We start from the raw sequence: 23,897 nt of genomic DNA, 5'->3' as shown, positions 1-23,897 counted from the left end.
ATAAGAGTGAAGAAAGCATAGGGCTGGATGAACACAGCAGGCCAAGCAGCACCTTAGGAGCACAAAAGATGACGTTTCAGGCCCTTCATCAGAAAGGGTCTAGGCCCAAAACGTCAGCTTTTGTGCTCCTAAGGTGCTGCTGGGCCTGCTGTGTTCCTCCAGCTCCACACTGTGTTATCTCAGATTCTCCGGCATCTGCAGTTCCCATTACCTCTATTTCAAAATAAGTCTTGTTTATTGAAATGTGGGAGTGACAGAGGATGCTGAGATTGTGTCAGATGGGCAGAGAGAAAAACTAATGCGCGAGTTACAGAAAGCACCAAAGACCAAAAGTGAAACGAGTTACTAAGAGTTACTGAGAGACAGAGAAAGATCCCAAGTACAGAAAGTGGGAATGCAGACCCAATTGTTCTGGAAACAACTGAAGGAGAAATCGAGGTAGAAACAGAAGTAGTAGTATGCGGTTGGATAACACTGAAACGTGGATTAAGCGAAGCTCAATAAAAATACCTGAGGAGAAACAAGATGATGCTAAAGGCATCATTAAAGCAAAGCTTTAGCTTCTTGCAGCCTTGAAGTAACAGTGAAAGACTGAAATGTTGAGCTCGACAAGCAGAACGACAAATCAACATTTTAGGGGTCTGAAGTTGGCCACAGAAATGCGTACAGATGGGCAGTGTTTTTAAAGGAATTGAAAAAGAGGAAATGAAGGAGGGGAAAATCCCAACCAGCAAACACCTCCCACATTTGGCTGTCCTATTCCAACTCCACAGATACTCCCTAACTTATTGAGTTGGAGCGCAGCATTTTCTGTTGATGATTTAGATATCCAGAATCTACAGCATTTTGAGTTTCTTTTTTGTGTGGCAGAAACACAGAAGTGCTTCCTGGAATGAATACCGGAATTTATAACATTCTTGTGGTTCTTGTTCAAACTGCCTACACAATTGGAGGTTAGACACAATTGTTCGATTGGATGACAAACCCAGTTGGTGGTTACAATTCCCATGACAAAATGTTTCCTCACATCATGCTTGACAGCAAACATTCATATTTGGGCTCGGCATCTCAGGAAATACGCATGGGTCGTGGGTTCAGTTATGAAGGCAAGTTGAACAAAATTGGTTTGCAGTTCCTTAAATTTAGAAAGTTGAGAGACCGATGTTCAGAACTGAGTGAAATAGGGAATTACATTCTCGCACAAAGACTGGGAGCAACATACAATATTCACCCCGCATCTCCCTACATTACAACAGCAATTACATATTCTTGGCTGTAAAACACATTAGGGTAACGAGATCAGAAAAGGTATGCACACTTCCATGCAAATACACAAATACATACATACGCATTTATACATACACTCATGCCTACACATTTTCATACATATGCAGACATGCATACAAACACACGCATGGACACACGTGCACATATTTACACGCACATACATACATGCACACGCAAACATCGATAAATCTAAAGGTAAGGTGGGGCAGCACGGTGGCTCAGTGGTTAACAGTGCTGCCTCACAGAGCCAAGGACCCGGGTTTAATTCCAACCTTGGCTGGGTGACAATCTGTGTGGAGTTTGCACATTCTCCCTATGTCTACGTGGGTTTCCTCACACAGTCCAAAAATGTGCAGGTTAGATGGATTGGTCGAGCTAAATTGCCCTGAAGTGTGCAGTCTCAGTAGATCAGCCATGGTTAAACACCCCATGTGGGGTTACAGGGATAGGTTGGGAATGCCCTCCAGAAAGTTGGTAATGGGCCAAATGGCCTTTTCCTGCACTGTAGGCAGTCTATGATTCTAAAGGAATCAATGCTTGAATGCGTTCTGTCCAAACCGAATCATAAACCACAGGTCCATCATAGTTATTATGCCAAGGCCCCTTTGCACTATCGAAAGGATAAGTTCCTGACTGCCATGTGCATATCTAGAAAGTTGGCCACTTGTATCCAGACCAAATACAAACCTTCCTGTCAGATGCTAATGGATCTTTTCTGTGTTTCTGTTTTTAATTATACAAAAACTTTACTCATTTGTTACAGATACAAACCCCACAGCAGTGAGCACATGCACAAATTGTTCAACATGTTCAGCAATCATTCAGACACTCTTGCTCAGTAAGGTCAGATAAAGATTCGCTCTGTCATTCAAAACATCACATATACAGGGTTCACACTCCATCCACAAACATTCACTCCTTCCACTACTGATGCTCAGTAACAGCACCGTGTACCATGTGCCCTGCAGAAATTCACCAGGACATCCTGGTCAGCACTTTCCAAGCCCACCCCCACTTTCATCTGAAAGGACAAGGGCAGCAGAACTCCACCCCCTACAAGTTCCCCTCTGAGCCACTCCCCATCCTGACTTGGAAATGTATCACTGTTCCTCTGTGCGTCACTGGGTCAGAATCTTGGAATTCCCTCCTGTAGTGAACGGAACCAGAGCCAGATGGATCTCATTGATGAGGAGATCCTTGATTCAGATTGTTAATTTGGGCCAATCAGGGAGCCCTGGCTGACAGGAGATTCAGAAGGTCTCCTCAGCGTAGGGACTGGTTTCGAGCTGGCTGGTGGGAGCCCACATACAGTACACCTGTAAACAAAGGGTGGCTTGGTGACAGGGCACCGGCCTCTGTGCAGTTAGTTCACCCACCCTAAGGGCATCAGCAGTTCAAATAGGCAGCTCACCGCCACCTTCTCGGGGCAATAAATCCCGGGCCCAGCCAGAGACATCCATGTTCCATGAGTGAGTCAAAAACTGTGTCTTTCTGATAAGTTCACAGCTGATCTGATTGTGATCTCAACTCAACTTGACATTGCTGCTCATCTCCAATAACTATCGGTTTGCTTGTGGGTCAAGGGTCTATCTTTGCCTTGAAAATATTCAATGACCCGGCTTCCACCAGTGTCTGGGCAAGAACGCTCCACAGATCCAACAGCCTGAAAGGAAAGCAACCTCCATCTGAAATGGGAGACCCCTCATTTATAAACTGTGTCCCTAGTGCTAATCTCTCTCACAACAGGAAACAATCTTTTAGCATCTACCCTTGAGATCTTACATATTTCAATAAGATCACCTCTTGCTTCTTCTAAATTCCAATGGGTTCAGATTCACCCTGCTCAAACTTTCCTCACAAGATAATTTCTCATACACTCAATACCCCAAACCCAGGATCAGCAATCAATCCCTGAGCATTGTATAGTAGACTCTGTACCTTATTCGCTGTACAAACACAAACCTGTCTCTTCCATTCAGCAGTCAATAGCTGAACCAGTCCTTCAGGAAAGCTGGAAAAACGCATTCTTTGCAGATACAAAATCTCCCTATTGTTAAGGAAATGCAGCGTCCCTTGACCCAGCAGACAGGTTCAAAACTCTCAGATAACAAAGTGTGAAGCTAGATGAACACAGCAGGCCAAGCAGCATCTCAGGAGCACAAAAGCTGACGTTTCAGGCCTAGACCCTTCATCAGATGATGACTCTCTGAAGAAGGGTCTAGGTCCAAAACGTCAGCTTTTGTGCTCCTGAGATGCTGCTTGGCCTGCTGTGTTCATCCAGCCTCACATTTCATTATCTTGGATTCTCCAGCATCTGCAGTTCCCATTATCTCTGAGGTTCAAAACTCTCATTCGCTGTTGTACTAAGGCAAACCCTCCCTCTCATTAAGTACAAAGCCTAATCATTCCTCAGAAGAGCTACCTTCCCTAATTCCTATTGAGCATACAGATATAACCTCACACTTTGTTTTAACTGCAGTAGTACAGCGGTTAGCACTGCTGTCTCACAGCACTAGGGTCCTAGGTTCAATTCCACCCTCTGCCAGCTACCTGTGTGGAGTTTGCGCATTCTCCCCGTGGCTGTGTGGGTTTCCTCCTAGACTCCAAAGGTGTGCAGGCTGGGCAGATTTGTCACGCTGCATTGCACATAAGTCAATGCGGGTTCAAGGGGCTGAATGGCCTACTTCTGCACTGCAGGAATTCTGATTCATCCATAGCTTGCCTTTGGTCTGCTGCCATTTTTATATTTCCCGTTTTTTTTAAATCCATCTGCTCAAACACATTATGATATAACTCCAAGGTAACTGGGACTTAAAGACAACTTTCTAGCCCAGAGGTAAGGATATTGCCACCGCACCACAAAACTCATTTTTTTTGTTTCATATAAGATTGACACCAGAGCCATTTTAGGCACAATTTGCCTTGATTTTCATACTTCACAAAATTAGGGTTTAATTGCTAATAATGATGTTTGGAGGACTGTGAGATAGTTATCTTGCTTGTCCAACTGACCTTTAAGCCAAGGAAAAAGCATGGACTGGATCTAATACAATGGTCAAAAATTCTAAATTAAATCTCAGGGAGAAAAAATTGAAATTTGGGTCAGTTTCTGATCAATAACCCGTATTGATGGAAAGGACTTCACTCTTGATAAATCTTACATGACGCAGATAATAAATTTTCAAATTTCAGCTTGCTGGACATCAGTTCCATGTTGCTTGCACTAAAATTTAGACTAAAATTCTGCAAAGGCTCAAATTTTCGACTTTAAATAAGTGAATACAAACAGAGGAGATTAAAACTTTCATACAGAACATTGGTTAGGGCCACTTTTGGAGTACTGTGTGCAGTTCTAGTCTCCCTGCTGCAGGAAGGATGTTGTTAAATATGAAAGAGTTCACAAGAGATTTACAAGGATGTTGCCAGGGTCGGAGGGTTTGAGCTACAGGGAGAGGCTGAATGGGCTGGGGCTATTTCCCTGCATCGTCAGAGGCTGAGGGGTGACCTTATAGAGGTTGATAAAATAATGACGGGCGTGGATAGGGTAAACAGACAAAGTCTTTACCCCAGGGTGGGGGAATGCAAAACTAGAGGGGTATAGGTTTAAGGTGAGAGGGGAAAGATTTAAAAGGGGCCTGAGGGATAACTTTTTCACGCAGTGGGCGGTGTGTGTATGGAATGAGCCGCCAGAAGAAGTAGTGGAGGCTGGTACAGTTACAACATTTAAAAGGATGGGTACATGAATAAGAAGGGTTTTGAGGGATAGGGGCCAAATGTTGGCAAGTGGGACTAGATTTATTAAGGATATCGGGTCTGTGTGGACGAGTTGGACCAAAGGGTCTGTTTCCATGCTGTACATCTCTATGACTCTATATAACAGTTCTGTACAGGGTTACTCGCTCTCAAATAGAAGAAAGGAGAGGTACAGCAATAGGGGAGGGCAGGGTGTGGGGAAAGGCACAGGATGACAAATTGGTCGGGGTTCCAGTAGCTATACTGGCCACGAATTCGTTTATTGCTGAGGGAGATGTAAAAACAAGACAGCTTTAACATTGCTGGGAAGGGGCATGTCATCAGAATATCAAGTCCAGCACTCATCAGGACACATGCAAAAATGCCAAATTTCAAATGGTCTCAACAATTTAGGGCACAGGAGGAAAGAGTGCTGAAAATGGTTGGAAATGGGAAGAACTTTCCCTGGCCATGGATATATCTGAAATGTTAAGGCATTGTTAAGGTTTATTTTTCAGGGATAGGCAAATAGTTGTTGGGAAAGAGAAGCACAGTAGTGATATTAATCCAGCAGCCCAATCTGGGGGCAAGGGAATGGAAGAATTGCCAAGAGGAGAGTGGTCGCCTTGAGCTGGCCCACTGGGAGGTTGAGGCCTGGGCAGTACTCATAGCTGGAACTAGAGCGACAGCCAGAGGTAGGGAGGCCGAGAAGTGGAGCAGGGGGACCTGAATCGTGGGGGAGGGGGTGAACCCACAACATGTAGGGACAGCCCGGAAAGTAAGAGCTGGCAACTACTTGATAATCAGCATGACCTAAGGTCCCAGTTTCCTTCCTCAGAGGAAACAGAAACAAATCCATTCAGCCTCTGGAGAAGTGTCCCACAGCTTGTGTATGTACCTCATTGCAAATGGGAGGTCAACACTAAAGGCTGAAATTATAAGGAGAGCTTGAGTAAATGTGTTGCATTTAGAAAGTTGAGGATTGCTCATACCGAGATGCTTTTGATAATCACAGGAACTGATAGGATAGGTACATAGTAACTATTTCCTCAAATTGGAGAGTTTGAGACAACAGCAGAATCTTAAAGTGGGAGCTAGACCAGTTTGGAAAGGAATTACCTTCACACACAAAAGCAGTGGAAATCTGAAATCTCTCTCTGATGGTGAGAAAGTTAACATTCTCCAGTGTAAGTCCAATCAATTAGGGTTCAGATTTTAGAAGTATTTCTTTAATACTTTAAACACTTTTATAAAATAATGAGGGGCGTGGATAAGGTAAATAGACAAGGTCTTTTCCCCAGGGGTGAGTCCAGAACTAGACGGGGCATAGGTTTAAGGTGAGAGGTGAAAGATTTAAAGTGGACCTGAGGGGCAACTTTTTCCACACAGAGGGCGATGCGTGTGTGGAATGAGCTGCCAGAGGAACTGGTGGGGACTGGTACGATTACAACATTTAAAAGGATGGGTATATAAATAGGAAGGGTTTAGAGGGACAACAAATGTGAGGCTGGATGAACACAGCAGGCCAAGCAGCATCTCAGGAGCACAAAAGCCGACGTTTCGGGCCTAGACCCTTCATCAGAGGGATATGCTTTTAAACAGCTTTGTAATATTTGTAAAGGTACCTGTCCGCACGCGACTGCCATAAGATTCAATATATTCACGGCTGAAGCTCTTGCCTGCCGTTGCTTAGTTAGCTCAGTTGCCTGGGCAGCTGGTTTGTAATGCAGAGCACCAACAGTGTGGGTTCAATTCCTGTGCTGGCCAGGCTCACCATGAAGGACTCTGCTTCTCAACTTCTCCCCTTTGTCTGAGGCATGGTGAACCTTAGGTTAAACTCCCACTTGTTGACACTTTCTAATGAGAGAGCAGCCCTGCGATCCACTAGGAAGACGGTAGCTGGTCTCTAAATATGTAAATTAGATTTTTTTTAAAAAAAGTTCACATTTTCAGCGAGCTAAATACGAACGGTTCAATAGCTTAAATTATTCGGTGTGGAGCTGAATGAACACAGCAGGCCAGGCAGCATCGGAGGAGCAGGATGGCTGACGTTTTGGGTCGGGACCCTCCTTCAGAATTCCAGAAACTGCTCCTCCGATGCTGCCTGGCCTGCCGTGTTCCTCCAGCTCCACACCTTATTATCTCAGACTCCAGCATCGGCAGTTCTTACTATATCTAAAATTATTTGGTACTGTCTTTTCATGTGATTTACAGGTTGAGACAAGGTGTGTAGCCCATTTAGGACATTTCTATAAATAGATACTCATTCGTGGGAGGGGTATGATGGAGTACCAACAACTTATCCCAAAGATTGAGGCTCCAAGCAAGTAGGTGCCAAGTGGAAGGTAGACGTCAGACCATTTGGCAGAAATGCTAAAGCACCTCCTAGTGGCTGCCTGCATGCAGCACTGGTAGGCTCCAGCTTGACTGTAGCCCAGTCATTTCAGGCACAAAATGCACACAGCATGCAGGAAGCTACAGGAGGAGATCCTGCAGAGAAAAGCAAGTCACCTTGCAAATCGAAATTCAGCCTTCACATTAAGGAAAATCGACAGACAACTTCATTCCACCTCCACGCAAAAAAACAGAACTTGTAACACATTCTTCATGACCAACTGCACAAAATTGAATGGAAAATTCCGACAATAATTGTGAAGGGTCGCTAATCTCGAAATGTTAACTATGTCTCCACAGATCCTGCCAGACCTGCTGAGTTTCTCCATCAATTTCTGCTTCTGTTCATTTCAGATCTCCAGAATCCCTAATTTGTTATTTTGTTTATTCCAATAATATTTCTGACGATATAACATGTTAAATATTACACAGAGTAATTCTCCTGTCTTTCCTAGGAGAAACTAAATGTCCTCCAGAGTCTGTGAGCAGCTCTGTGGGTAAGATCACAAAGCTGGCAACACAGTGTACAGCTGGAGGAACACAGCGGGTCAGGCAGCATTCCAGGAGCAGGAAAGGTGCTAATTCGGCTCAGGACCCTTCATCAGTTCTGACAAGACGTGAACTGAAACATCAACCTTCCTGCTCCTCTGAGGCTGCCTGACCTGCTGTGTTCATCCAGCTTGACACTATGTTGTCTCTGACTCCGGCATCAGCAGTTCTTGCTATTTCAAAGATCACAAAGCTATCCTGCTTTATGGGTACAGTCACTGTGGCTTTGGCAGGGGCAACAGTCAGTAACAGGTAATTTTAAGCTTCTAAAGCATTTCCATTTTGCCAGCTAAAACCTTTTCTTTACATAATTCACATTCACATTTAAACCGTGAAGGAAAATGATGTTCTTCTGCTTGACGCGAGCAAACAATACTTGTAAAATGGATAAGGTATTTGTCTGTGATCTGAGCATCCCGAAAACTGCCAGAACAGACCAAGTAAAATCGCAAAACTGACAACTTATTGCTGTAGGCTGAACTTTCTGCTCAATGATAATGAATAAGCAGAAACTCAAACCCAAATACAACCTACGGTTTTCATTTCTTCTTCCCCACAAACGTGCCAAATAGAATCAGTGAGCTGTGCTGTACAGAAACAGACTTTCAGTCCATCTCACCCACACCGACCAGATATCCTACATGAATCTAGTCTCAATCGCCAGCACGTGGCCCATGTCCCTCTAAACCCTCCCTTTTCATCTACACATCCAGATGCCTTTTAAATGGTGCAACTGTACCAGCCTCCACCACCTCGCCTGGCAGCTCATTCCAACAAATTGCATTGCAGAACACAACTTCTTTGAGAATTGAAAGCTCAGGAAGTCACATCTTGTTAGATTCTTGTTATCAGGAGGTCATGGCGGGGTGGGGTGGCGTTTACTATTTGAAATATCAACAGATCAACCATGATCTTACTAAATAGCAAAACTAGTTCAAGGGGGAGCGGCCTGCTTCCGCTCCTAATGATGTGTTTGTATCAGTTTTTGTTGCAATTACTGTAGCATTGGAACAGGGTTAACACAACTTTGTAAACCCATGGAAGTACAGGATCAGTATGATATTATTCACATACTGCAGAACACGGTAAACTGAAAACAACCAACACTGAAGAAGATAACTGATAAAAGTCTTCTTTCTCATAGAGTTCTTCTGTATAAAAATAGCCAGGACTGTCAGGAGGGGTTAAGCAATACAGTCTTAGGGGAAACTGCTGTAGATTTGAGTCACAGTCTCCACTCCACTGAAATATTCGCAATGCTGACTACAGTCTGGCTGTGATCCATTAGTACAGTACAGAGAGACCTCTGTGGATTAAACTCATTGTTTGCTTCTGAGGTCTTCTCTAACCAAACATAACATCTCACAGAATATATCACCAAGACTGCTTTTAAATATTTCAATCCAAAAATCTGGCAATGGGTCCCCAGTACTGAAAGACCTAACCTTCTTTGCATTGTTATACAGCATCAAATAGCCCTTACAAGCATAAAAATGAAAAATTTTTGAAAACTCTTAGTTAATGTTCATCACTATGCTTTTCAAATTATTCACAATGTTATTATGGCAGTGGCAGAACCACTATTTAATGTAAGGACAATTTCAGGACAAATCTGGTCAAATAAATAAGCACAGAGCATGTTCTGAATGTAAACTGGAACAAGAGGGGCTCCTTGTGCTGTAGCTGGAAGAGAGAGCGAAGATGTAGCCTTGCAATTAGGAAAAGCCCTGCCTTTTGGATATTTGGTCCTGAATGAAGCACGACACCGATTCTGAACTAACTGAAATCAGAATAAAATAAATCTTAAAAAGTAACATAAAGAGCATTTCTGTCAATGAAGAGAAGTTTTGGTGGGTTGGGGAGGGGGGGGAGGACCAAGTTTACAGCGGCCAGAATAGTGTCAATTCCTTGCTCAACTCTCCAGAGAGTTTTGCAGCGGTCAGAGACAGAAAGGTCAAGCTAACTGCTCACAGCGACTTCCTCCCCCTTTCTAACCCTCACCTGAAGTTCCTCCCGATTCTGGACATGCATCGGGCTCTGCAAACGATTCAAAACGGTAAGAGGCTGTCTGCCTGCCTGCGCTGAAACATAGAGGAGTGTGCAGAAAATAATTCTGTCTGGAAAAGCTTGGAAGGGGGAAAAAAAAGGCTCTCTCTCTCTGAAAGTTTGGACATGCTGCTGAGAACAGTCCAGGACATCACTGGGAGCCCAGACACCGTCTCTAAATCACTCACTTCCCTTTCCTCTCTCTCTCTCCAAATAGAGACAGGCCAAATGATAATGTGGGTAAAATTCAAAGCGTTGAATATGTTGAAAAAAAGAACACGCCAGGCTATTACAAGGGCTTCGCATCTGAGTTTTTGAAACTAACAGTTCTGCGCTCATAACAGCACAGTTAACTCCTTTATCGGAGTTTTGCGGGAATAATTAAAGGTAATATAAATGCCTTCGTCGTTGAAAGACGAGTGTGATTCTCAATTGTCATTTCTAACGGTAGCAGGAAGAAGAGGGAGAGTGGGGTGAGCTATGTGTTAAAGCTCTGCTCTCAACGTGGACGCACACAGCAGTCCCCAACTGGCAGATGTGAAAACTGTCAGCTTTCTCTGAGGAAATAGGAAGATGGGTTTTACACAAATCTCCATCTGATTCGCACCACTCCGACACATGCCTCTGGACGGCAAACAAATGGGAGGGGGGGGTGAATCCAGAGACTGGAATTCCTCGCTCAGTTTGCACTTTTCACGTTCTGGAACGCGCGTTTGAAGTCTCTGGCTCAGAAAGGAGGCGAGTTTTCAAAACGTGCTTCACAAGACTAGCACAGCGGTCTAACTAGGAGGTCAGAGGGAGCAGTGACAGTTCGAGACCCCCTTTCCCCCTAGAATTAGACATAGGGGTGTACCCCCAATCATAGAAACACCCCGTTCCCCAGATAATCTCTGCAATATTACCCCCTGTCCAGTGGGAACTTGTCAAAAGATTGCAGTAAAAAGTTGCTATTTTGAGACTCACCCCCCAAAGGTAGCAACAGTCTTGCTGTTGGTATCCAGTGCAATTGGTGTCTCCATTCCGTTACTTCATTTTGTTCCGGAGTCCCATGGGGGAGAAGAGATAAGAGGCATCCGGCCGCTTCACTCCATTTGCTTGCTGGAAACGTGGAGAGTTGAAACCAAACGGCGTGGGGGGGAGAGTGCAAATCCACAGTGATGCCGCCTGGTCTCCTGAATAGGGAGCGGACTCAGCAAGTGCTCGCTCTGTCAATCCCATTGAAATGAAGCAACGGGGGGGAGAGGTTTCAGCAAAGCTGTAGATCCCTTACACACACATGTGTGTGTGTCTGCTCAGAAAGCAAACCTGAGACGGAGAGAGAGAGACAGCAAGGCAGGCAGAGAAAGGAGGGGGAAGAGAGAGACAGGGGAAAAAAAAGGGAAACTTCAGAAAACTCCGAGTCCCGGAGGAGAGGAGGCATTGGGAGGAGGTGGGCTCAGGGTCTCTCCGTCAGCCTGATGCCTGCAGAGCTCAAGGTCTGTCCCCCTGCCACCGAGACTCTCCACATCTCCCGGCCGAACTGAAACTCCTCAAACAGCAAGCAGCACTGCAAAGCCAACAAGGGATTTTTCCTCTATCTTCTTGTTGGGAGTGAGACAGTATTCACTCTCTGCTGCCGCCTCACGACACATAATGCAGTTTGCAAACACACGCACACAATCCAGATCCTGGCTGACAAAACTTCTGCAAATTTGCCAATTGCAGATTAATGCTTAAGGTGGAAACCCGTTAAATGCCAGTAACCGAATCGCTGTGCAACAACGACACGCTGCAAATAGCAACCGAAACTTCAGAGATTGCAATCAATTACATTCAGTTAAGAGGAATCTATGCAGCAGCAAATTACTGCAGATGCTGAAATTTGCACTGAAAGCAAAGAAAAAGTGCTGAAATAAAAAAAGTGCTGAAATCACAGCGGGTCGGGCAGCATCTGTGGAGAGAAAGCAAGCTCACGTTTCGAGTCTGAGAGCTCTGACTTCATCCAGATTCTAATCGGTAGCTAGCTCTCTGTCCATGATCGTTGGGGTGAGTTTATATTTCTGAGGGTCACCGGACCAGAAACGTTAACTCTGATTTCTCGGCACAGATGCTGCCAGACCTGCTGAGCTTTTCCAGCAATTTCTGCTTTCGTTTCTGAGTGTATATTTGATCAGTGACCAAAGTGTGATGCCGTGAACAAAATAAACTGCTCTTACGATCGCAGAGGTAGAATTCGAGCGAGTTGTAAATCGATACAATTGTGGGTTTTTTTCCAAATGTCCGTTTTGAAGTTATAGTGTTTGCTAAAAATAATGTGATATATTGTATCTAATTGGCGTTTTAGGTTAAGAAGAAAAACAGGGACCAGGATCGTGAATCATGGTACAGCGCTGATCACGATGTATCGCCAGGACCACCTTATGGGAAAAATGCTACAGCAGATGTGTTTGTGCTGTTATTGGTCATTCCGCAGATTGTAAACTACATCGTTGTGTTAATTCAGTATCATCATCCTAGGTAGGATGGGTGATCCTAGAAACTACTCCTTCACTTTACCCTATAATATTACATTTAACGTACACTTCATAAAGAGTGCAGAGCATAATCGTGCTACTGTTGCACTAGAAGCAAAGGGGAGGCGTGACTTCGTTATTATGCTGATAAAACGGGCGGAAGGCTTCAAAACAGAGAAGTGTTGGGGGGGCTAAAATTTGGTCAAAGAACATTGAAAGACCAATTAAAACAAAAGGTTACATTTCTAAATGGGGGGGGGGAAGCAGAGGTACTTGGGTGTATATGTGCACAGGACAGATGGGCAGCAGTTAATAAATCTGTATTAATAAAATTAATTCACTATTCTCAGCTTTGATAACGGGTGTAGAGTACAACAGCAGGGAGGTCTTAATGAACGTGTATAAAACACTTGCTAGACTACTGTGTACAGGTGTGCACATCACATTTATAGGAACATGTTGGAGAGAATACAGAAGCAATTTACAAGAGTGGTTCCAGGGATGAGAAATTTCAGTGACGAGTGCAGATTGAAGAGGTTGAGTTCTGAGGGTCATGCGACCCGAAACATTAACTCTGACTTCTCTCCACAAATGCCGCCAGACCTGCTGACTTTTTCCAGCCATTTCTGCTTTTTGAAGAGGCTGAAACTGTCCTCTTTGGAGAGAAGAAGCCGAGAGAAGCTCTGCTAGAGATTTTCAGAATCATGACTGTGCCTGATATGGTTAGACAGGGAGAAACTGTCCGCTCTCATAAAGTGATCAGGAACCAGGGACCACAGATTTGAAGTGATTTCCAAACTGCTATGATACAAGAAAAAACTTTGTCACTCAGCAAGTGGTTCGGGTGTGGAATGCATTGGAAAGATGGTGCAGGCAGGTTCAATTGAGGCATTCAAGAGGGTGTTAGATTAAAAAAAATAAAGTACCAAGGTATGGATCAAAAAACACAGGAAATTGGCAATAGGTAATGAAGCTCATTTGAAAAGCTGGCACAAGCACAATGATCTGATTGGCTTTCTTCAGTGACATCGATTCAGAGCCTGTAGTTTCGGAAGTAAAATCATTACCCAGTATTTGTTAATGAGTTATGTGCATTCATGTGGACAGTGTGATAACCAAGTAGCCAGCTCTCTGCGATTCTGCATTTCTCTCAAACCATTCTGAAGCATAAGGTTATGAATCCCTGGAGTGTACCATCACTATTTGTAGTTACATATTTACATATTCACAGATCTATATATGTAGCTGTATGCACTGGATTGATTACAGCCTGACTCTGTCATTTCTCAGCTGGCAGAGGCCCCCTTGTGTTTGTTGTTTTTAGTTGACTTGAGATTGCTTCCAAATGAAGGATTCAGAGACTCTAGTTTTATTTTATTCGGTGAAGATTTGGCTTATGCCTTGCTGAGGGATTCGGCAGAAGTTCTGCATTTGTGAATTGTTTGAAGCTTTGCAGTTTAATTAAGATACAGGGTGCGTTAGGGCAATCCTGTACCTGTTGCAAACTAATACATTTCCCTTTTGAATGTCAAAAAAATCTTACAGGATTCTTTTTCACTGTTGGAAAAGCTTTAACTTTCTTGGCCACTGGATCAAGTACTTTACACCTCATCTGTCACTTTCAACAATCACTCCCTCCTCGAACACTTAGTAGTAACAGTGTACACCAGCTACAAGATGCATTGGAGTAACTCACCAAGGCTCCTTCAACAGACCCTTCCAAACCTGTGACCACTGCAACCTAGAAGGATAAGGACAAACAGATGCATGGGAACAGCACCAAGTTCCCCTCCAACCCACATACTGTCCTGACTTGGAAACATATCACCGTTTCTCCAGCGCTGCTGTTTCAAAATCTTCAAACTCACTGTGTAACAGCACTGTGCAGATAGCTATCCACATGGACTGAAACCACTCAGAAAGACAGATCCCCACCACCACCACCTCAGGGCTAGTTAGGTATAGATAAGAAACGTTGGGCCCAGTCAGCAACAAACACGTCCCCTCAATGATTACAAACACCCCAATAAACATGTCTGAAGTGTAGATCCTGTTGTAACATTGGAAATGCTGCAGGATGTTTCGCATGGCAAAAGATACCAGATACATAATGACCAGGTTAGAACATGAGGAAAAATTTCCCAGCTTGAATTCAAAACAGCCCCATGGAAATCTATCACATTCCACCAAGGAGGTGGATAAGGAAGTTGCCACAATCCCACCAGACCATAGAGCTGCTGTCTCATTAACAAGGAGGTGATGGTTTAACCTGAGGGTCAGCATGCCTCAGGTGAGGGGAGAGATTGAGAAGGAGAGACCTCCATGGTACCCTCAGCTAGTGTGGGAAATGAACGCAAGCTGTTAGCGTCACCCCGAGGAAGGGTCACCAGACCCAAAACATTAACTCTGATTTTTCCCTTCACAGATGTTGCTGGACCTGCTGAGCTTTTCCAGCAACTTCTGTTTTTGCTGCACTTTAGCTTGTTCAGTGGGGTCACTGCACTCCAAACATTAACTCTGCTTTCTCCCCATAGATGCTGCCAGATCTGAGTTTCTCCAGCAGTTTCTGTTCTTGTGTCAGATTCCCAGCATCAGCAATTGTTTCTGGTTTGATTCTACCCTACTTTAATCTTCTAACCAAGACAGCTCAGCACCAGCAATGATCCCTCAGGACTGCAATACCCTCAGCTCCTTCAACCAGCAGCTGTCTGACTGCAGCTGAGGTACATCAGAGGTTTACAAAGAGAAGGTTACAGCCAGATATTACTTCGGTGTGCATTTTTGTGTGTGCATCTGTATATGTGTGTGAGTGGGTGAGTGAGTGAGTGAGTCTGTGTGTGTGTGTGTGTGTGTGAATGCATGTGTGAGTGAGTGTGCGTGAGTATATGAGTGTTGTCTGTGTGTGGTGAGTAATTATGGTGTGTGTGTTTTTCGTGTGTGTGTGTGTGTGTGTGTGTGGCGTCTGTGTGTGTGTGTGAGAGAGGGGGGCTTTTTTTCTGTAAATCTGGTGTCACTGCAGGAGAACAACTCCCCTTTCCTTCTGTGCCAATTATGGTGGAGAGAGTGTGAAACAGTGTTTTCAAGGGATGGAAGGTGTGGTCAGGTGTGTGTGTGCCTGTCTTTTGTGTATTCCGTACTAATGTTGGGCTGGCTGGTTGGGGTGGGGTGGGGGGGGGAGCACTAGTTGATTGAATGAAATCATGTGTAAACATTGGAACTGTTGACTCAAAGCCCACCTGATAGCACTTGCATTGACTGTGAGAGACTCACTAACTGATAAGCGTCCTCGCAAACATCTATTTCAGAGGTAAAAGTGCCAGTGGAACTGCTCACGAAAGCTACACATCAGGACAATAAAACACACTGCTCTAGTCAAATTCAGCTAAGGACATCCTCGTAATCCAGAACACTCTGGGTCCCCGTACAATGCTCGTCTGTCTCTGTCAGCTTCATACTGAGTTATTTTAATAAACCTGCTCACTTCATGGAACTTGAACCCAGGTCTTCCTGGTTGAGAGATAAGGACAGTAACACTGCATCACAAGAATCCCCTCATTCCTTTCTGACATGTTTAGTCAGCCCCTATGATATTTAGGGTAGTGGAGGTTATTTTTCCTAAGCAACCTGTTTGATGTTCCTTACACACCTCTGCAGCAGAGTAGGACTTGAGCCCAGGTCTCCTGGTTAAAAGGTAGGGGCACTCCCACCACAACACACGAACCCTCTTTTGCTGTTCTGAAATATTTGAGTATTATCATGTTTTGAGCTGGAAACAGCCAATATGTCCCACTGGATCTCACTGTGTGCTGAATCAGTGTCTTAGAAAGCCACAGAAAGAAATCTAAACACAAAAGCTGAAAAAACCCCGAACTCTCAAACAGCCAGGGCTAGCCTGCTGCCTTCCTACCAAGGATGCACAGTTTTCACAACCAGCTCTGCACTGGGCTCCAGAGTGAGACTGCCCCAGCACTAAGATAATGCCAATGCTCATCCAACAGGCTGGTTCTGAGTTGCCTGTGAACACAACATGGGGTGCACACACATCCGCACCCCCCGCCCACACACACACATACGCACAGACTCACTCATCCACAGACCCACACAACCACAGACCCCCCCCCAAACACACACATGTGCGCGCACACTCACATCCAAACACATTGACACACATGCAGACACACATAGACACAGACACATATGCACACAGGGACACACATAGAGACACACACACAGACACACACAGGGACACACAGAGACACATGCAAACAGACACACATAGAGACACACAGACATACACACATGCACACAGAGACACACATACACACACAGGGACACATAGAGACATAGACACACATACGCGCACACACACAAAAACACACAGAGGCACACAGGGACACACATGGAGACACTCACAGACATACACACATGCACACAGGGTCACACATACGCACACAGGGATACACAGACACACACACAAAGACACACATAGAGGCACACAGGGACACACATGGAGACACACAGACATACACACATGCACACAGGGTCACACAAAGACACGCAGGCATTCACACTTACACAGGGACACACACAGAGACACACATAGAGACACATACACAGACATACACACATGCACACAGGGACACACACACAGATATGCACACACGGACACAAACAGGCGCGCACACACACCGGCACATACAGACACACCCCCCGACAATGTGATCCTAACCCCCACACCGCATCTTCCTGTCACACTGCTGTATTCGGGGAACTGGGCAAGCGAATTCCTAATTCTGGTGTTGCTTTCCCTCCCCATTAAACCCCGACCCTCACATTCCGGGACACCCTGAATGAAATCGGACATGGGCTTCCAGGGTTGGGGGGGTGGTTGAGATTTTTCACAAAAGAAGAGACTTACTTTCTTGCGACTGTAGAGCGTTTGCAATCTCTCCTTCGAGTCGCTAAATACATTTGTATGCATTTGCTCCGGTAACTAAATCCGAGCTTTAATCAAAAGGTGATTCCCAGAGCATCCACGTTCATTGGGGAAGGAGTGAACACTCCCTCCCCAAACAGCCACAGCACGTTTCCCTGTGAGGATCCTGAGGAGGGCAGGCGGTTAGCAGCACACAGAGTTAGCTGAGTGTCCTCAGGGCGGCCTTGTAGCTCCACAAGTGGCTTCCTTCCCTTTGCTGGCGATTACTCATTGAGGGGCAGAGCCGGAGGAACAGGACACTGTACCCTAATGGGCTCACGGTATTTCCAGAGAGCCCAGTCCGAGATCACACTGAGCTCCGTTACACACACTCTCTCATATACACACACACACACTGACCGGGGAGGGAGCAGGGCGCCGCTCCTCCTGTTTAAATAGCCGCTCGCTATTGACTCCACTGTTGGCTAAAACACCGCCTGGGTGTCTGGTTTCACCACCAACCACACGGTCGACTTTAATGAGCCGGCACCCAGCCTCCGGGCTGCAGCGCTGACTGCAGAACAGCATCCCCTGTCTGTACAACACCATCCCCTCGGTCCAGTCTAAATAACGCCATTCTCTCTCTAACACAGCCCTGTGCGTATAACACCATTCTCTCTCTAACACAGCCCTGTGCGTATAACAACATTCCCTCTCTAACAAAGCCCTGTGCGTATAACACCATTCACTCCCTAACACAGCCCTGTGCGTATAGCCCTATTCTCTCAATAAGACAGCCCTGTGCGTATAGCACCATTCTCTCTCTAACACAGCCCTGTGCGTATAACACCATTCCCTCTCTAACAAAGCACTGTGCGTATAACACCATTCTCTCCCTAACACAGCCCTGTGCGTATAGCCCTATTCTCTCAATAAGACAGCCCTGTGCGTATAGCACCATTCTCTCTCTAACACAGCCCTGTGCGTATAACACCATTCTCTCTCTAACACAGCCCTGTGCGTATAACACCATACTCTCTCTAACACAGCCCTGTGCGTATAACAACATTCCCTCTCTAACACAGCCCTGTGCGTATAAAACCATTCTCTCTCTAACACATGTCCTGTGCGTACAACACCATTCTCTCTCTAACACGGCCCTGTGCGTATAGCCCTATTCTCTCAATAAGACAGCCCTGTGCGTATAGCACCATTCTCTCTCAAACACAGCCCTGTGCGTATAACACCATTGTCTCTCTAACACAGCCCTGTGCGTATAACACCATTCTCTCTCTAACACAGCCCTGTGCGTATAACAACATTCCCTCTCTAACACAGCCCTGTGCGTATAACACCATTCTCTCTCTAACACAGTCCTGTGCGTAGAACACCATTCTCTCTCTAACACAGCCCTGTGCGTATAGCCCTATTCTCTCAATAAGACAGCCCTGTGTGTATAGCACCATTCTCTCTCTAACACAGCCCTGTGCGTATAACACCATTCTCTCTCTAACACAGTCCTGTGCGTATAACACCATTCTCTCTCTAACACAGCCCTGTGCCTATAGCCCTATTCTCTCAATAACACAGCCCTGTGCGTATAGCACCATTCTCTCTCTAACACAGCCCTGTGTGGATAACACCATTCTCTCTCTAACACAGTCCTGTGCGTATAACACCATTCTCTCACTAACACAGCCCTGTGCGTATAACACCATTCTCTCTCTAACACAGCCCTGTGCATATAACACTATTCGCTCACTAACACAGTCCTGTGCGTATACAACCATTCTCTCTCTAACACAGTCCTGTGTGTATAACACCATTCTCTCTCTAACACAGTCCTATGTATAGAACACCATTCTCTCTCTAACACAGTCCTGTGTGTATAACATCATTTTCTCTCTAACACAGCCCTGTGCGTATAACACCATTCTCTCTCTGACACAGCCCTGTGCGTATAACACCATTCTCTAACACAGCCCTGTGCGTATAACACCATTCTCCAACACAGTCCAGTGCGTATAACACCATACTCTCTCTAACACAGCCCTGTGCGTATAACAACATTCTCTCTCTAACACAGCCCTGTGCGTATAACACCATTCTCTCTCTAACACAGTCCTGTGCGTATAACACCATTCTCTCACTAACACAGCCCTGTGCGTATAACACCATTCTCTCTCTAACACAGTCCTATGTATAGAACACCATTCTCTCTCTAAAACAGTCCTGTGTGTATAACATCATTTTCTCTCTTACACAGCCCTGTGCGTATAACACCATTCTCTCTCTAACACAGACCTGTGCATACAACACCATTCTCTCTCTAACACAGTCCTATGTATAGAACACCATTCTCTCTCTAAAACAGTCCTGTGTGTATAACATCATTTTCTCTCTAACACAGTCCTGTGCGTATAACACCATTCTCTCTCTAATACAGTCCTGTGTATAGAACATCATTCTCTCTCTAACACAGTCCGGTGCGTATAACACCATACTCTCTCTAACACAGCCCTGTGCGTATAACACCATTCTCTCTCTAACACAGCCCTGTGCGTATAACACCATTCTCTCTCTAATACAGTCCTGTGTATAGAACACCATTCTCTCTCTAACACAGTCCGGTGCGTATAACACCGTTCTCTCTCTAACACAGTCCTGTGCGTATAACACCATACTGTTTCTAACACAGCCCTGTGCGTATAACAACATTCTCTCTCTAACACAGCCCTGTGCGTATAACACCATTCTCTCTCTAACACAGTCCTGTGGGTATAACACCATTCTCTCACTAACACAGCCCTGTGCGTATAACACCATTCTCTCTCTAACACAGCCCTGTGCGTACAACACCATTCTCTCTCTAACACAGTCCTATGTATAGAACACCATTCTCTCTCTAAAACAGTCCTGTGTGTATAACATCATTTTCTCTCTAACACAGTCCTGTGCGTATAACGCCATACTCTCTCTAACACAGCCCTGTGCGTATAACACCATTCTCTCTCTAACACAGTCCTGTGCGTATAACACCATTCTCTCTCTAACACAGCCCTGTGCGTACAACACCATTCTCTCTCTAACACAGTCCTATGTATAGAACACCATTCTCTCTCTAAAACAGTCCTGTGTGTATAACATCATTTTCTCTCTAACACAGTCCTGTGCGTATAACACCATTCTCTCTCTAATACAGTCCTGTGTATAGAACACCATTCTCTCTCTAACACAGTCCGGTGAGTATAACACCGTTCTCTCTCTAACACAGTCCTGTGCGTATAACACCATTCTCTCTCTAACACAGTCCTGTGCGTATAACACCATTCTCTCTCTAACACAGCCCTGTGCATACAACACCATTCTCTCTCTAACACAGTCCTGTGTATAGAACACCATTCTCTCTCTAAAACAGTCCTGTGTGTATAACATCATTTTCTCTCTAACACAGTCCTGTGCGTATAACACCATTCTCTCTCTAATACAGTCCTGTGTATAGAACATCATTCTCTCTCTAACACAGTCCGGTGCGTATAACACCATACTCTCTCTAACACAGCCCTGTGCGTATAACACCATTCTCTCTCTAATACAGCCCTGTGCGTACAACACCATTCTCTCTCTAACACAGTCCTATGTATAGAACACCATTCTCTCTCTAAAACAGTCCTGTGTGTATAACATCATTTTCTCTCTAACACAGTCCTGTGCGTATAACACCATACTCTCTCTAACACAGCCCTGTGCGTATAACACCATTCTCTCTCTAACACAGTCCTGTGCGTATAACACCATTCTCTCTCTAACACAGCCCTGTGTGTACAACACCATTCTCTCTCTAACACAGTCCTATGTATAGAACACCATTCTCTCTCTAAAACAGTCCTGTGTGTATAACATCATTTTCTCTCTAACACAGTCCTGTGCGTATAACACCATTCTCTCTCTAATACAGTCCTGTGTATAGAACACCATTCTCTCTCTAACACAGTCCGGTGAGTATAACACCGTTCTCTCTCTAACACAGTCCTGTGCGTATAACACCATTCTCTCTCTAACACAGTCCTGTGCGTATAACACCATTCTCTCTCTAACACAGCCCTGTGCATACAACACCATTCTCTCTCTAACACAGTCCTATGTATAGAACACCATTCTCTCTCTAAAACAGTCCTGTGTGTATAACATCATTTTCTCTCTAACACAGTCCTGTGCGTATAACACCATTCTCTCTCTAATACAGTCCTGTGTATAGAACACCATTCTCTCTCTAACACAGTCCGGTGCGTATAACACCATACTCTCTCTAACACAGCCCTGTGCGTATAACACCATTCTCTCTCTAATACAGTCCTGTGTATAGAACACCATTCTCTCTCTAACACAGTCCTGTGCGTATAACACCATTCTCTCTCTAACACAGTCCTGTGTAGAGAACACCATTCTCTCTCTAACACAGTCCTGTGCGTATAAGACCATTCTCTCTCTAACACAGTCCTGTGTGTACAACACCATTCTCTCTCTAACACAGCCCTGTGTGTACAACACCATTCTCTCTCTAACACAGTCCTGTGCGTATAACACCATACTCTCTCTAACACAGCCCTGTGCGTATAACAACATTCTCTCTCTAACACAGCCCTGTGCATATAACACCATTGTCTCTCTAACACAGTCCTGTGCGTATAACACCATTCTCTCACTAACACAGTCCTGTGTGTATAACACCATTCGCTCTCTAACACAGCCCTGTGTGTATAACACCATTCTCTCTCTAACACAGTCCTATGTATAGAACACCATTCTCTCTCTAAAACAGTCGTTTGTGTATAACATCATTTTCTCTCTAACACAGCCCTGTGCGTATAACACCATACTCTCTCTATCACAGCCCGGTGCGTATAACATCATTCTCTCTCTAACACAGCCCTGTGCGTATAACACCATTCTCTCTCTAACACAGTCCTGTGCGTATAACACCATTCTCTCTCTAACACAGCCCTGTGCATTCAGCACCATTCTTTCTCTAATACAGCCCTGTGCATATAACACCATTGTCTCTCTAACACAGCCCTGTGCATATAACACCATACTCTCTCTAACACAGCCCTGTGCGTATAACACCATTCTCTCTCTAATACAGTCCTGTGTATAGAACACCATTCTCTCTCTAACACAGTCCTGTGCGTATAACACCATTCTCTCTCTAACACAGTCCTGTGTGTACAACACAACACCATTCTCTCTCTAACACATTCCTGTGCGTATAACACCATTCTCTCTCTAACACAGCCCTGCGCGTATAACACCATTCTTTTTCTAACACAGTCCTGTGTATAGAACACCATTCTCTCTCTAACACAGTCCTGTGTGCATAACACCATTCCTTCTCTAACACAGTCCTGTGTATAAAACACCATTCTCTCTCTAACACAGTCCTGTGCGTATAACACCATTCTCTCTCTAACACAGTCCTGTGTATAGAACACCATTCTCTCTCTAACACAGTCCTGTGCGTATAAGACCATTCTCTCTCTAACACAGTCCTGTGCGTATAAGACCATTCTCTCTCTAACACAGTCCTGTGTGTATAACATCATTCTCTCTCTAACCCAGTCCTAGGCGTATAACACCATTCTCTCTCTAACACAGTCCTGTGCGTATAACACCATTCTCTCTCTAACACAGCCCTGTGTATAAAACACCACTCTCTCTCTAACATAGTCCTGTGTGCATAACACCATTCCTTCTGTAACACAGCCCTGTGTATAAAACACCATTCTCTCTCTAACATAGTCCTGTGTGCATAACACCATTCCTTCTGTAACACAGCCCTGTGTATAAAACACCATTCTCTCTCTAACACAGTCCTGTGCGTATAACACCATTCTCTTTCTAACACCATCCAATAACATATCATCTTTGGGGCTGCAGCTTTCCTTCCCTCTGCTTCACATATATATCACTCACTCTATGAATATAGTCAGTTGCTAAACTTTCCTGATCTTCCTGAGTCTTGCATGTCATGTGTTTGACAACTAAGAAATGTCAGTGTACTGTAGTCACTCATATCCATCACTTTCAAAATGGTAGAGTTCTCTTTTATTTCTTCAAACTCTTGACTTATCATGTCACACAGGATGTGTTCCAGAGGTTGAAACGACTCCCCCCAGTAGATCCCCTGAGACAGCTCCACCAGTGATTCAGTGGAACATTCTGTATAGTTTTGGAATGGGAGTGGACACCTACAGTCTGGGTCCACTGAAGGAGAGAATCTTGCTTTTGGTACTTAAGCGGAGGGTCAACTCACACCATGTTGAATTGGGATTCGAATAATAGCGTACATCCCTCAATTAAAACCATTTTCACTACTACAAGTGTCCCCACAGTTACAGCTCAAACATTTCAAATTGAGTAGAAACTTATCACAACCATTATCAGCAGACAAGGCCAGCAAGAGACTTGTAACATACACAAAG

General features: G+C 44.8%; 1 protein-coding gene across 3 annotated transcripts in view; it reads right to left on the bottom strand.

Moving 5' to 3' along the window:
* Nucleotides 1-23,897, bottom strand: part of col27a1b (collagen, type XXVII, alpha 1b) — a 660,800-nt gene that overhangs the window by 573,581 nt on the left and 63,322 nt on the right. The window contains exon 1 of one of the 3 annotated variants that reach the window (XM_059638229.1): nt 17,419-17,821. The exons of 1 other annotated variant lie outside the window; for it this stretch is intronic. In XM_059638229.1, the coding sequence (XP_059494212.1) occupies nt 17,419-17,471 (53 nt within the window). In that variant the 5' untranslated portion in view covers nt 17,472-17,821. Of the gene's footprint in view, nt 1-10,971; nt 11,620-17,418; nt 17,822-23,897 lie in introns of those variants that run through there. One more of the 3 variants, XM_048559047.2, reaches the window with a different exon arrangement.

This window comes from Stegostoma tigrinum, chromosome 29, assembly GCF_030684315.1.
Source record: "Stegostoma tigrinum isolate sSteTig4 chromosome 29, sSteTig4.hap1, whole genome shotgun sequence".
NCBI classification, from domain to species: domain Eukaryota; kingdom Metazoa; phylum Chordata; class Chondrichthyes; order Orectolobiformes; family Stegostomatidae; genus Stegostoma; species Stegostoma tigrinum.
This window is presented reverse-complemented; position numbering and strand designations above follow the sequence as displayed.